Source organism: Olea europaea, chromosome 2 (genome assembly GCF_002742605.1).
Source record: "Olea europaea var. sylvestris chromosome 2, O_europaea_v1, whole genome shotgun sequence".
NCBI classification, from domain to species: Eukaryota; Viridiplantae; Streptophyta; class Magnoliopsida; order Lamiales; family Oleaceae; genus Olea; species Olea europaea.
In genome coordinates, this window is record NC_036238.1 from 12,139,330 (window position 1) to 12,151,613 (window position 12,284).

At 33.3% G+C, this 12,284-nt stretch overlaps 1 protein-coding gene across 3 annotated transcripts; it reads left to right on the forward strand.

Moving 5' to 3' along the window:
* The first annotated feature begins 3,373 nt into the window (after positions 1-3,373).
* On the forward strand, positions 3,374-8,228 carry LOC111411128. 3 transcript variants are annotated; one of them, XM_023041695.1, is made up of 3 exons: positions 3,380-3,591; positions 6,578-6,662; positions 6,860-8,228. In XM_023041695.1, the coding sequence occupies exon 3, from the start codon at positions 6,919-6,921 to the stop codon at positions 7,924-7,926; it is 1,008 nt and encodes a 335-aa protein (XP_022897463.1). In that variant the 5' UTR covers positions 3,380-3,591; positions 6,578-6,662; positions 6,860-6,918; the 3' UTR covers positions 7,927-8,228. The 3 variants fall into 3 exon arrangements, with proteins under 3 accessions (XP_022897459.1, XP_022897467.1, XP_022897463.1); XM_023041691.1 differs by lacking the exon at positions 6,578-6,662 and having other exon boundaries at positions 3,374-3,591; XM_023041699.1 differs by lacking the exon at positions 6,578-6,662 and having other exon boundaries at positions 3,375-3,549.
* The last annotated feature ends 4,056 nt before the right edge of the window (positions 8,229-12,284 follow it).

A 12,284-nucleotide genomic window follows, 5' to 3' on the forward strand; every position in this document is an offset into this window, starting at 1 on the left:
AAAAAATATGAGTTTTTGATCCTAGCATAAGAACCTTAAAATTGGAAAAATTAAGTTTTATATTTAAATCGAAAAAATTATTTATAACATGAAAAAAAAAAAAACTGGAAACGTCCTTAAAAACCTCCATCCATGGATGGAGGTTTTGGAGGAATGGCAAGCACCTTAATTTAACATACAGCAAGCATCTTCAGTTTTCAGCAAGCACTTATTTGAAGCAATGTTGTTGATGCCAACTTCCCTCACATGGAAATCCCGAAATTTACCAATTTTGATAGCTTGAGACAAACTATTCTGCACCAAGAAATCGGCCCTTTCTATATTTTCAAGGAGTACAACTGAATGGGTTTGCTTGCTTAACTCCTCAACAATGTAAAAAAAAAGTCCAATTCTCGACTTCTTGTAAACAGAATTCCATTTAAACAAAAAAATAAATAAATAAAAAATCGAAAATGAAGTACCCACAAAAAAAATTTGATTCCATCCAGCAATTACATATATAAGTACAGATATAGAGAGAGAATAAGCAATCGAGAGAGAAATGAGGTTACAAGCAAGATAACAACTCTATGGGTGGAAAATTGAATTTGTCCTAAACGATTTAAATTTGATCAATCTGATCTTTGCACCAAATATGATTAAAATGGATACTATCTATTACAAAAATAATAATAAAAAAAGTGCCCAAACAAAAAGCCACTTCTAAAAAATAAAATTAAAATAAAATTAAAAAAATTAAAAAAAAAATGTGAGGGGAGCAAGCCTCACACCGTGTGCTCAGCTCCTGCTCCGTCTGGCACGGAGTAGCATCCATGGTGACCCAAAAATGATTTTTTATAATTTTCACTAAATTTGTTCATTCCATAATAGTGTAAATATTCTTTTGGCCCAACAACACACTAATAACTATAAATACCTTATTCTTCTTCATCACCCAATAATTCAAAAAATCTCCACCATCCTCACATCATTTCTATGTCCTCTCATTACCTCTCTTCTTTTTTTTTTTTTTAACCTCTAATTGACTAATTTCTGGTTCCAATATTCAAGATTCACAAATTCAAACTCAAAACAATATTCTTTAAAAAATAAGATTAATTCTTTAATTCAACATTAACGCCAATGAATCAACAAACAAAAGAATATCCTATATAAGATAAAAATGCCGAGATTCAAAAGTAATCCAAAAAATTTCAAATTTAATACCCCGCTTTTAAATCAAATTAAAGTTCCAAATCCATTTTTCCATCTATATATATATATATATATATATATAGTTCACCCATATAGAAAAATGCATAACATTCGCATGGAAAGTCAGAAAAATTAGGATTTCTACCTTCAATTGGCTGCAATGGAGGCAAGACCAGTGAAACCCTCACACGAGAGCACCAAAACTTTAAAACTTTTGAACGACTTGGAGATTGTTCGGCCGGAATTGGAGGTATGGGTCCGTGCTGATGAGCTACATAAGATAAAAATGCCGAGATTTAAAACTAACTCAAAAAATTTCAAATTTTATACCTTGCCTTTAAATCAAATCAAAGTTCCAAAGCCACACACACACACATATATATATAGTTCACCTTACAGAAAAATGCATAACATTGGCATGGAAAGTTGAACAAATTAGGATTTCCACCTGCAATTGGCTGCAATAGAGGCAAGACCAGTGAACCCCTCACATGAGAGCACCAAAACTGTAAAAGTTTTGAACAACTTGGAGATCATTCGGCAGGAATTGGAGGTATGGGTGTTTGCTGATGAGTTTTTGGTCAGATTTCAAACGTATGGGATTGTGGAGTGGAGGATGTCTGATATTTGTGTGGGAAAAAAAGGGTATGGGATTGTGGAGTGGGCGATGTTAGAGTTGATAGTTGAGTGAAAAAAGAAAGAAAGTGGAAGATGTTGGGAAATTACGCCACGTGTCCTGCAAACCTTTCACTTTTTTATATATGTAGGATAATCTTTTGATACTCTATATATACCAAAAGCCGTCCAAAGTGTGAAGAATCTCAATTTGACCTAAAAATAACATATTCTACGTATTTAAGAGATGAAAAACAAGGCTAATTCACCAACCAAAGGCAAATTATACAAGTTATTTAAGAATATTCATCAATTTTTTAAGTTTCAAGCTAAGGAATTGAACTTTTCCATTTCTTCATTATTTCTCGATCAGTGATATCTTTTTCATTATTTATCATATATTTTAATAATTAGGATGGTTGGCTATGTCTTTCAATTATATTTGATGAATGTTTGAACTCTATTTTCATTTACTTCAATTCAAGACTTCAATTTAGGAATTTCGTGTTACTGTTTGATTGATGTTACATATTCATTGCACGACTTATTGTTTGATTACCAATTAAGTAGTTAGTTAATTGTCATAGTGTAGGAATATTTACAATAAGTCTAGAACGCAGTAAAATTAACATGTGTACTTAGAATTGTGAATAATCTCTCTCATACATACAATCTTATTGACAATCTAAACTAAATGCATGACTTTTATATGAATTCGGACTAGGAAAATGATCGTCTAGTGTTAGTCATAGGTTGGTGTATATTGAAAAAGAGCATTTGACATATTAGTTTATCGGTTGTAAAAAAATGCATGAATTCAATATAATGATTATTGAGAATTGAAATAAATGAAAATGGGGAGATACACAAATCTAATACAAGCATTTACATTAGATTTAATCACTTTTTTAGAGTAAAATTAGAATAATTAACAACCAAATCACAACTCTTTTGATGTTACCATACTTCGCTTTTAGTTGCAATTCAATTACAAATTAAACCTTATTTCTCGTGAAAAATGATATTTTTAACTTACAAAATCTTATTACTCGCACAAAGATCTTGTATGTTTTTGGGTTTCATGCCAACATCAGTCAAACACTCTAAGGGTGCGATTGATTGTAATTATGAAATTTGCATGAAAAGAAAATAAATTTTAGCCAATTCAATTGTCTAAAACTTATATGTATGAAATTTGCATGATTTAGTTTTCGACTGAAAAAATATTATACTTATTTATTTTTTATTAGTGGGATGATGAGGGAGAAGGGATAGATGAAAAGAAGAAAGAGAGTGGATTTCCTGAAAAATAAAATTTTAATTCCTCCGAGAAAATATTTTTTTCATTTTGAGAAAAATATAGTCACATGATCAAAGATAAAAAAATATTTTTCATGAAAAAATATCAATCAAATAGTTTAAAAGAAAAAATTTGGATTGAAAAATTGTATTTTTTAGAAATATGATTAGGGCAAATAAAATTACCCTAAACTTAGAGTCGGCCGGGCGGAATATAATCAGCCACGTCAGCGATGCATAAGCATCCTCTAAATATATCACTGTCGCCCAACATTTGCCTCGTTCTCTCTCCAAAGTTGTAGCTAATACCGCAGCCACCAAGGAGACTCTTTCTCTCTCTGGCCGAATTAGTTCCTTTATTCGCTCGAATCCGAGGTCTATAGTAGTCTCTGGTAGTATATTCTTTGGTTGATTTGAATACTAAGTTGAAACGGATCAAAGGTAAAGCTGTTTCAGTTTTCCAATCGATCTGTTGGGATTCGGGTAATTTTTTATTCATTTTATTTTGATTTGAAAGCTCGATTTGGGTTCTTTTTGGATCTGATCATTTTATGTATGTGGAGGCTTGTTCTGAACTGCAGTTGTGTTGTGCTGGATATCGAGTTCTAGATGACTATTTTGTTCAGTTTAGGGTTTGTATAAATTTGGGGAAATGTGTTTTGTAATAAGATTTCGTTTCTCGAGCTGGATTATTTGTGAAGTTTGAATTATAGCTGGAAAGTTGTTTAAAGATGCGGTCTTTGAGAATTGAGGAATGACGTACCTTTTTGCTTCAGTTTTCTATCAATATGTTAGTGTAAATTGAAATTTCAAGAGTCCGAATCATTTCTGACTGTTTATTTTCCTTTCCTTTTCTTAATATTCTTTGTTGTACAAATCTCTCTTTACTTTCCTTGTTTATTTATCTCTAATTCTTCAGCAGTTTAAATTAGGATGTTAATACCTGTCATTGTTGCAAAAGGGTGCAGCTGGACTCACAATTGTATTTCATAATTTTTTTTCCTCACCTCACCGGTTTTTTCTTTTCCTCCTATCCCTTCCTTTTTTTTTTTTTGAAGTCAATCTTGAAGTTCTGTAAACTCCAAAATTTGTGCACTTATCTTTTCATTGAACTTTGTTGATAATATGTTGATATATGCTGAGAGAGTAGGCATCATGCCTTGGGCTATGGCACTTAATAGCTATTGTGTCTATTGAGACTAATACAACACCTTAGCTATTTATGCTCTTCTAACGAATTTAGTGCAGGGAAAATTGCAGCCACAGTACCAAACTTTGCTCAACCCTTTCATTTGTACCACCATGAGTACCATACCTTTAAAAAATTTGCAGCTCAAGTCCAAAATGATGATTTTCGTTAATTAACTCCCAAAATAAAAAACTTCATTAGTTTCACCAGATAAGGCAGGGGCATTTTGGATAAAACACATTTTCCTATAGAATCAAATTAAAAAAAAAAAAAAAAATTAAAACCACAACCCATCCCATCTCCTACTTCCCCAACCCCTCACTTCCAAATCCAAAACCTCTCAACCCAACTGCCACCACCGATAGCCACCTTAGCAAAAAAAGAGACCCCACAATCATCATCATCGTAACTGTCCGGTATCTTTTCCACCTCAAACTGACCCACAACTAATTAAACAAAAATCAACAGAAGAAGTTCTATAAAGATATCAACATAAATCATAGTTTTGGAAGGAATTTTTCAGAGTTGAAAACAACAATTATTGACGGCTTTTCTATTGTTCGATCTGGTTTAATCACCACTGTTGCCATCTCCCCTTGCGCTTAATTGAACGGATAATTGTGGGAAGATAATGGCTTGCAATTTGAAGCAGGTCAACTATTGCTGATAGGTTGTGGACATGGGTATCTGGGTTGCTGCTTGTTGAAGTTACTGAGTTACATATATGCACAAATGAATATTGCACAAATGTCACTAAAATTCCGCCTTCTCATCAATGTGATCTTTGCTAAATTGCGTGGATTAAATCAGACCCAGTTTTCATTTTCATTAATAGTAACCATCGATTCTCCTATTCTCTTCAAAAAAATCAACACTACCACCGTCGCTCTTTTGGAGTTTATTAATTGTGGGTATTATGGAGAAATTTGAGGCGAATTAGAATCGAAAAAGTAGCAGCACAAGGGAGGAATAAGAGGAGCTGTCGAATGGAGTGGAGGACCTTTTCTTCGGGCAGGGATTCAAAAATATTCACAGAGGTTCTACAATGGCTAGGGGAATTAAGCATGTTTAGATTTGAACTTGGATTCTGGTGGTGGTGATGCTAGTGTTGGGTGGGTAGAGGTGGCTGCAGGCAGTGACAATGGTGGTTGGGTGGAGTGCTTTTGGTTTTGGGGAAGAAGGAGATGAGGGTGTGTTGTGACTTTATTTTTGTTTTTAATTTTTGATTCAATAGGAGAAATGTGGTTTGTCCAAAATGCCTTTGCCTTATTTGGGGAAAATAATTAAGTTTTTTATTTGGGGAGTCAACCTACGGTTTTGTGGTCAAATTGACGGAAATCGTCATTTTGGACTTGAGTTGCAAATTTTTAAAGGTTTGGTACCCATGGTGACACAAATGAAAGCCTTGGGTAAAGTCTGCTATTAAATGAAAGGTTTGATACCATGACTACAGTTATCTCTTTAATATATGTACAATACAGGATTGATTAGCATTCATCTATAGAGAGGGTGGTTTTGATTGTGGGTTATGTTGGCCCATCTACTTCAATGTGTGGTCTCTACCAGCAGACTTACTGAACCAATTGTTTTATGAAGCTAACTGGTGTAAACAAACTTTCTGATGTTCAAAATATATACCTGTATCAGTCATAAACTTAAGTTTTGAGCTTTGTAATGAAGGCTACCTGATGAATTTGCTATCTTCACTTTTGATGAATTTTTGGTTGTTTGAACTTATATGCCCCTTTTGCTCGTATTCTGCAAAACATTTTAAGCTGCTTTGTTAATGAAATCAGTAATAGCACTTGGAAATGACAGTTTGTACAGTTTTATTTATAATTTGCAGTTTTTTTCCTGACTTGATGCTGATTTTATTTAAGTCTATATATTTTCTTTTGCAATAAGGTTGTGTTTGTGCTATCTTAAAGCTCTCATTGCATAGCAGCATACAAGCAGCAATATATATGTTAAAGAACAACTTAGTTAAAAATGGGAAACAGTAATGGGTAGATTCTCATTAAAGAAAAAAGAAATAAATAGTACTTTTATATGTGAGCTCGTTATATCTATGAAGTAGTCAAAACAGAAGCAAATGATTGAACAGTTGATTATATGACTTATGAACTCTGACTACCATCAGTTGAGATTAAGTGCAGGAATAGTCGAGCGAATTTATTTCTTTTATATATTCTGTATATATTTTTTATATATTAGTCTTTACATTTATTTTTCAGCACTGATCAATTTTTCTAGGCTTACTGTATTACTGTTGCTTTGCAGACTTGGCAAGAATCCTAAATTATTACTGCATGGAAAAGATTATGAAGTATTTTAACCATAGACGTTCTATTAATTTAAATTGGATGTATGTCACTTATCTCTTAGTCTGTGTTCAGTGCCCTTTCTAGACTAATAAGTAAATTCTTGTAGTTGCATTCTTTTGTGGAAATTCAAGATTAAATTTAAGCTGCTGTACTTTAGTTGTCTGTTTTTATAAGGAGCATCTATATCTTTCTGGCTCTATTTTGTTTATATTTGATGGTAGTTCCAATTGTTCTGCAGCTGTGGAGAGGAAAGAGTTGCGTATTTGTATTTGTGGTGTTGTGTATTAGCATCTGAAAATGCCCAAGGCAAGGAGAGAGCGTTCTGTGTCATTTGATAGGTCAAGGGGATATCCTTTTCCCTGCAGTTCCAGTCGTTCAAAAGCATCATTGCCAAAAAATCCTTTAGAGGATCCAGAGAATATGAAAGAATGGGAAGATACCCGATGTCCAGTCTGTATGGAACATCCCCATAATGCAATTCTACTTCTATGTTCGTCTCATGAGAAAGGCTGTCGCCCTTTCATGTGTGACACAAGCTACCGCCACTCAAATTGTTTTGACCAGTTTCGCAAGTCATTTGGTGAAGCTAAACCAATGATGCAAAGACCAGAAGACACACTAATCTCAGTCTCTCCTGTGATGACATCTTCGACAATAATATCAGAATCAACAGTCCGTGATTTGGAAGGGGAAAGAAGTGTGGAAGGATCTATGCCCGTGGAAGGCGATTCAATCAACAACCAGGAGAAGCCAAAGCTGGTATGCCCTCTTTGCCGGGGCCAAATAAACGGGTGTACTGTTGTGGAGTCCGCTCGTCGTTTCATGAACTCAAAATCGAGGAGCTGTGCAAGTGAAACATGTGATTTCAGTGGCAATTATACAGATATTCGGAAGCACGCAAGATTGGTGCATCCACTTACTAGGCCAACAGAAGCTGACCCAGAAAGGCAGCGTAACTGGAGGAGATTAGAGCGGCAGAGGGACCTTGGAGATTTACTTAGCACACTTCATTCATCCTTTAGCGAAGAGAGGATCGAGGACAACAGCACTTTGACCATTGATGATGGTGGCTGGCTGACAGTATATTTCCTTGTTCGATTTATCCGACCAGGAAATACTGCAGGTCGATCCAGTAATTCAAGAACTCGTACTCAAATCAGAAGATCATCAAGACAACTTTGGGGTGAACCTGATGGAGAAACCGATTCCAGAGATGATGTTGACGAATCTTCCGACAGCGGGCAAAGCCAAGTAGTGCATTATGAGAGGAGGCAGCGGAGGCGTCGATCAACACCAGAAGACTAGTAACTACCAGCAAAAGTCGGGGGTGTGCATGGTTATTTTTCTTGAAACTTCACAATCCTTTAAACTTATTTATAAATCTTCCAGCTTATTTATTTACAAAATTATCCTGGTCTCTCCGGGGTGAAAAGAGCGAATGGGTTCTGATATGTTCCATCTTGTGTAGCCAACATGCATAGAAGTGTAACCTTCTGAAACTTAAAAAAATTTATTTGGGGAAATTACATTTCCTCTGCTGTCTTTGGCCACAATTGCCTAATGGTTCCTTATTGAGTTGAATAAATTGTAATTCTGTTGTTTATATTTGCTTTGTATCAGTTCCATGCTGCAACAAGAATGTCTATAGGTTTTGTTGAAAATCAACTTATAAATATCTTTCCTGTGCGCGCTGGAGCATTGGATTTTTTATAGTAGAAATCTAATTATTGAACAGAGATGCGTTTCTATTTTTTGGGCCTGTACATAGCATCATTATTCTATTTCCAAACCGACCTTTCCACCACCTTATTTTTTAAGGAGCATTTTCTATTGTTTATTTAAGGAAATTTCGGTTTGTACAGAATTTCAGTTTACAGAATTCTGCCAGAATAGACGTATGGGCCTCATGTATGATAAAAAAAATGCCAAAAATTATCACCTACCAACGTCCACTATGAGTTGTTTGGAAAAATTCTGTGATCTTCCCTTCTGTAAGTGCAGCACAGCTGTTTATATAATGCTTAAGATGAAATATTTGGAATATTTGGATGAACTGTGCTCATAATTACATTGAGCAACCAACCCCAAAAAACTTTGCTGATGAATATGGATTCCAGCTGAGTGATACAACTCGTGCGAGGCTTAGTTTGGCAGTTTCAACTGAAAAAGGTAGACAACAGTGTATTTCTCTTCAGATGAGAACATTCTTTTTGACCATCACCCTCTTGAAAATGATTACTTTCTTGTGTTTGAATATAACGAAAATTAAATATTTGGGGTTAATGATCTTTGATGGATCGTCTATCGAAAGAGCATATGTAGACCTTAGTGATAACGACGCATAAACTTCCTTCGGATAATCTTTGTTTCCCTTTAAATGAAGTAGCAAATGCGAATCTAATCAAAGTTGTTGTGTGTATATATTATAGAATAAGAAACGTTAATGTATCGGGTGTTCCTTTTATGTAACGCCATATATAGTTCATTTATTTCTTTGGTTGTTATAGTACATTTGTGGTAGCCAAATTTAGCAAGAAGATATCTACCGAAATCATCAATATTGAGGATACATGCATTTTTTGAGCTCATCGACGATGAATTGTTTGTCTAATTATACAAGTTGACGGGTGTAAAAGCAAACAATGATTTACAGAACTGGGCAGTACTAATTATTTTCTGGGCATTTCGATCCTGAAATTGCAGATTTTCCTTCGATTAGAACTTTGTTAAAATATTATTTCTCTGGGTTGGCCTCGTCAATGGAATTCAATACACTGTTTGTAGTCAAAATTAGGTATTAGTCTCAAAATCTAACACTGTTAAGGATGTCAAAAATTGAATAGTACGGAGCATGTGATCTTACTTATCTTTATTCTTCTCTAAATCAATGTGCGAAATGTAGATAGCGATTTGAGAAAGCCGACTTCATATGAACAAGTTTTCTTTAAATATGGTTCATTGTGTTGAGGTTTGATCGTTTTATCAGAGTCTGATCTCATCCATTTGTCCCCGTTCAAATTTGTGAGCGTCTATCAAACTAATATGTCTAATTTTGCATTTGAAACTTGTCTTACTTTGCAATTCATGAAATGCTACTTAAATTCTCCTTTTTAAATTTCTAACTTTTGTCATGTCATCTTATTCACCACCAACATATGCATATCAAGTATGGTGTAAAATTGTGTGTAAATTGGTATTTTGAAAATCACATTTGTATCTTCATTTACATTTTGGTGGATCTAAGTTCAAATTTTGCTCGAATAAGAAGATCTAAATCCACTTTTTGTCTCTGTCACTATAACAAAAATTGTAAATTTACATATTTTTTTATTGAAAAATTCAATTTGCATTTCATTTACATCTCTTCATTTGACAGGTTTCTGATCACTTCAAAGATCTAAATCTTAATTTAGATTTATTTTAAACCACAATCGGAGGTGTTCTTAGATGCTTTGTTACAACTCCAACACATATGCCACATTTGTCTTGATGAACTAGCTAGAAGCTTTGAAATATAGTCAACAATAATTGGTCAATGCTGTCAACACACTTTTCCTGCAACTTAAAACAAACACTGCAATTCGGATACGATGCTCATGAACAAGATTTTAAGGAGCTTTCCTACGTATATATACATATTGGATTTTTCCGCGGTGCATTGTAGTTCAATGTGGTTAATTAACGAGTTATTAGCATGCCTGGGCATAATTCGATTCGGTTCAATTCTCGTCTAGGCATGATCCGATTCGATTTGGTTCTAATGAGAATCAAACTGGACGCAAAATTTTCGGGTATTTAGTAAGTGGAACCGACAAGTCCAAATTCAATTATGAAATCGTTTGGTTCAGTTCAATTCGACTCGATTTCGTTCGGTTCTTAGGTTCTGAACTATAATTAATTTTTTTAATATTTACAAAGTTACATTAATTCAACTAATGATATGTTTCATTTTAGCTCTGATAAAATAATGTAATTCAATCTTATGTATCTTTTGCGTCTTTCTTTGCTGAATTCGTCATAGACTTGATTGCTAAAATCACATGAAGGAAAATATAATGAGCTCACCATAATTTAGAGATGTATTGTCAAGCTTTAATTCAATTTTTCCAGAATGATAGAAACGGCACTACGGTAGAATAACATATTTAGATAAAACTTTAATCAATTTCATTAAGTTGGACTTGGATTGAAAATTAGAAATTGAAAATTTATATTTTTGAGTTTGAGCTAAATTAACTACTTAGCAAATTTATTTAGAAAAGAATTTGGTTATCTCAAATAAATAAATTTAAAAAAATTAGGGAATACGATTCTTATGTGGTTATTCGATCTTGATCTAGAACTGAGGACCTAGTCGAACTCGTCGATTCTTGATTTAGATATCTGTTCGGGTATTTAATTTAAAAAGAATCGCTTGGTTCGATTTGGGTCCAATCTGGTCTATTAGGTTCGGGAATTTTGTCTAACCCTGATTATTAGCATAAAAACGATCCTACGTTTGGAGTTCATTGTGCAAAATATCCATAAGTTTCATTTTATTTATTTATTTTTGCATTTTCATCTCTATTTCCACCTTTCATTGTGAAAATTCATCACTTTCATCCAATTTCTCAGTAAAAATCACGCAATGATAAATATACCTTCCCATTTAAATAAAACAAGAAGGGAAAAAAAAAAAAGAAAAAGAAAAAAGAAGAAGAACTAATTTCAACAAAAGTTTCAAACTTTTGAAATATTAGTAGACTTACCCTAAACCTTTTATTTTTTACAACACTTTATCTTCTTCAACCAATCCCGATTCGAACTAAATCAAATAGAGTAGTTCCTCTTAAGTTTAATACTCAAACGAGTGTATGAATCAAGAGTCAACAAATTTGATTCGATTCTCGATTTTAAACCAAGAACTAAAGAATCAAATCTCCATAATTTTTTTTTTTATATCTTAAATAAGTCAAATTATTTTACTTTAAAAAAAAAAAAGTTGTTAACAAATTAATTTAGCCTAAACTCAAAATATAATTTTCATATTTTAAATTTTCAACCCAAATCTAACCTGAACAAATTAACATAAATTTTATCAAAATCTCTTATTATACCGTAATGTCGTTTTGGAGGAATCGAATTAGAAGTTTGGCTACGCTTCTTTTCATTATTGTGAGTTAACTATCTTTCTCATCCTGTGATTTTGACAATCAATCTATAAAAAACTCAAAAAAGAGAGGCGTAAAAGATATCACGTGATTGGACTACGTTATTCTATAAGAGTTAAAATTGAACATGTTATTAGTTAAATTAATCTAGCATTGTAAATATTAAAAAATTTAATTACTGTACGAAATTCGAAAACTGAACGGAGTCGAATGAAATCAAACTGAATCGAATAGTTCTATAATTAAATTTGGACCTAAATGTTTCACTGACTAAATACCCGAAAATTTGGTGCAATTCGATTCTCTTCAGAACCGAATCATGTTTGCTCTAGGGGATTGGTTGAAGAAGATAAAGTTTTGTAACAAATGATGAATGGTTTGGGGGATTCTACTAGTATTTCAAAAGTTTGAGACTATTGTTGCAATTAGTTCTTCTTTTTTATTCTTTTCTTTTGTTTTATTTGAATATGACAGTATATTTGTCATTTCATGAATTTTTATTGAGAAATTGGA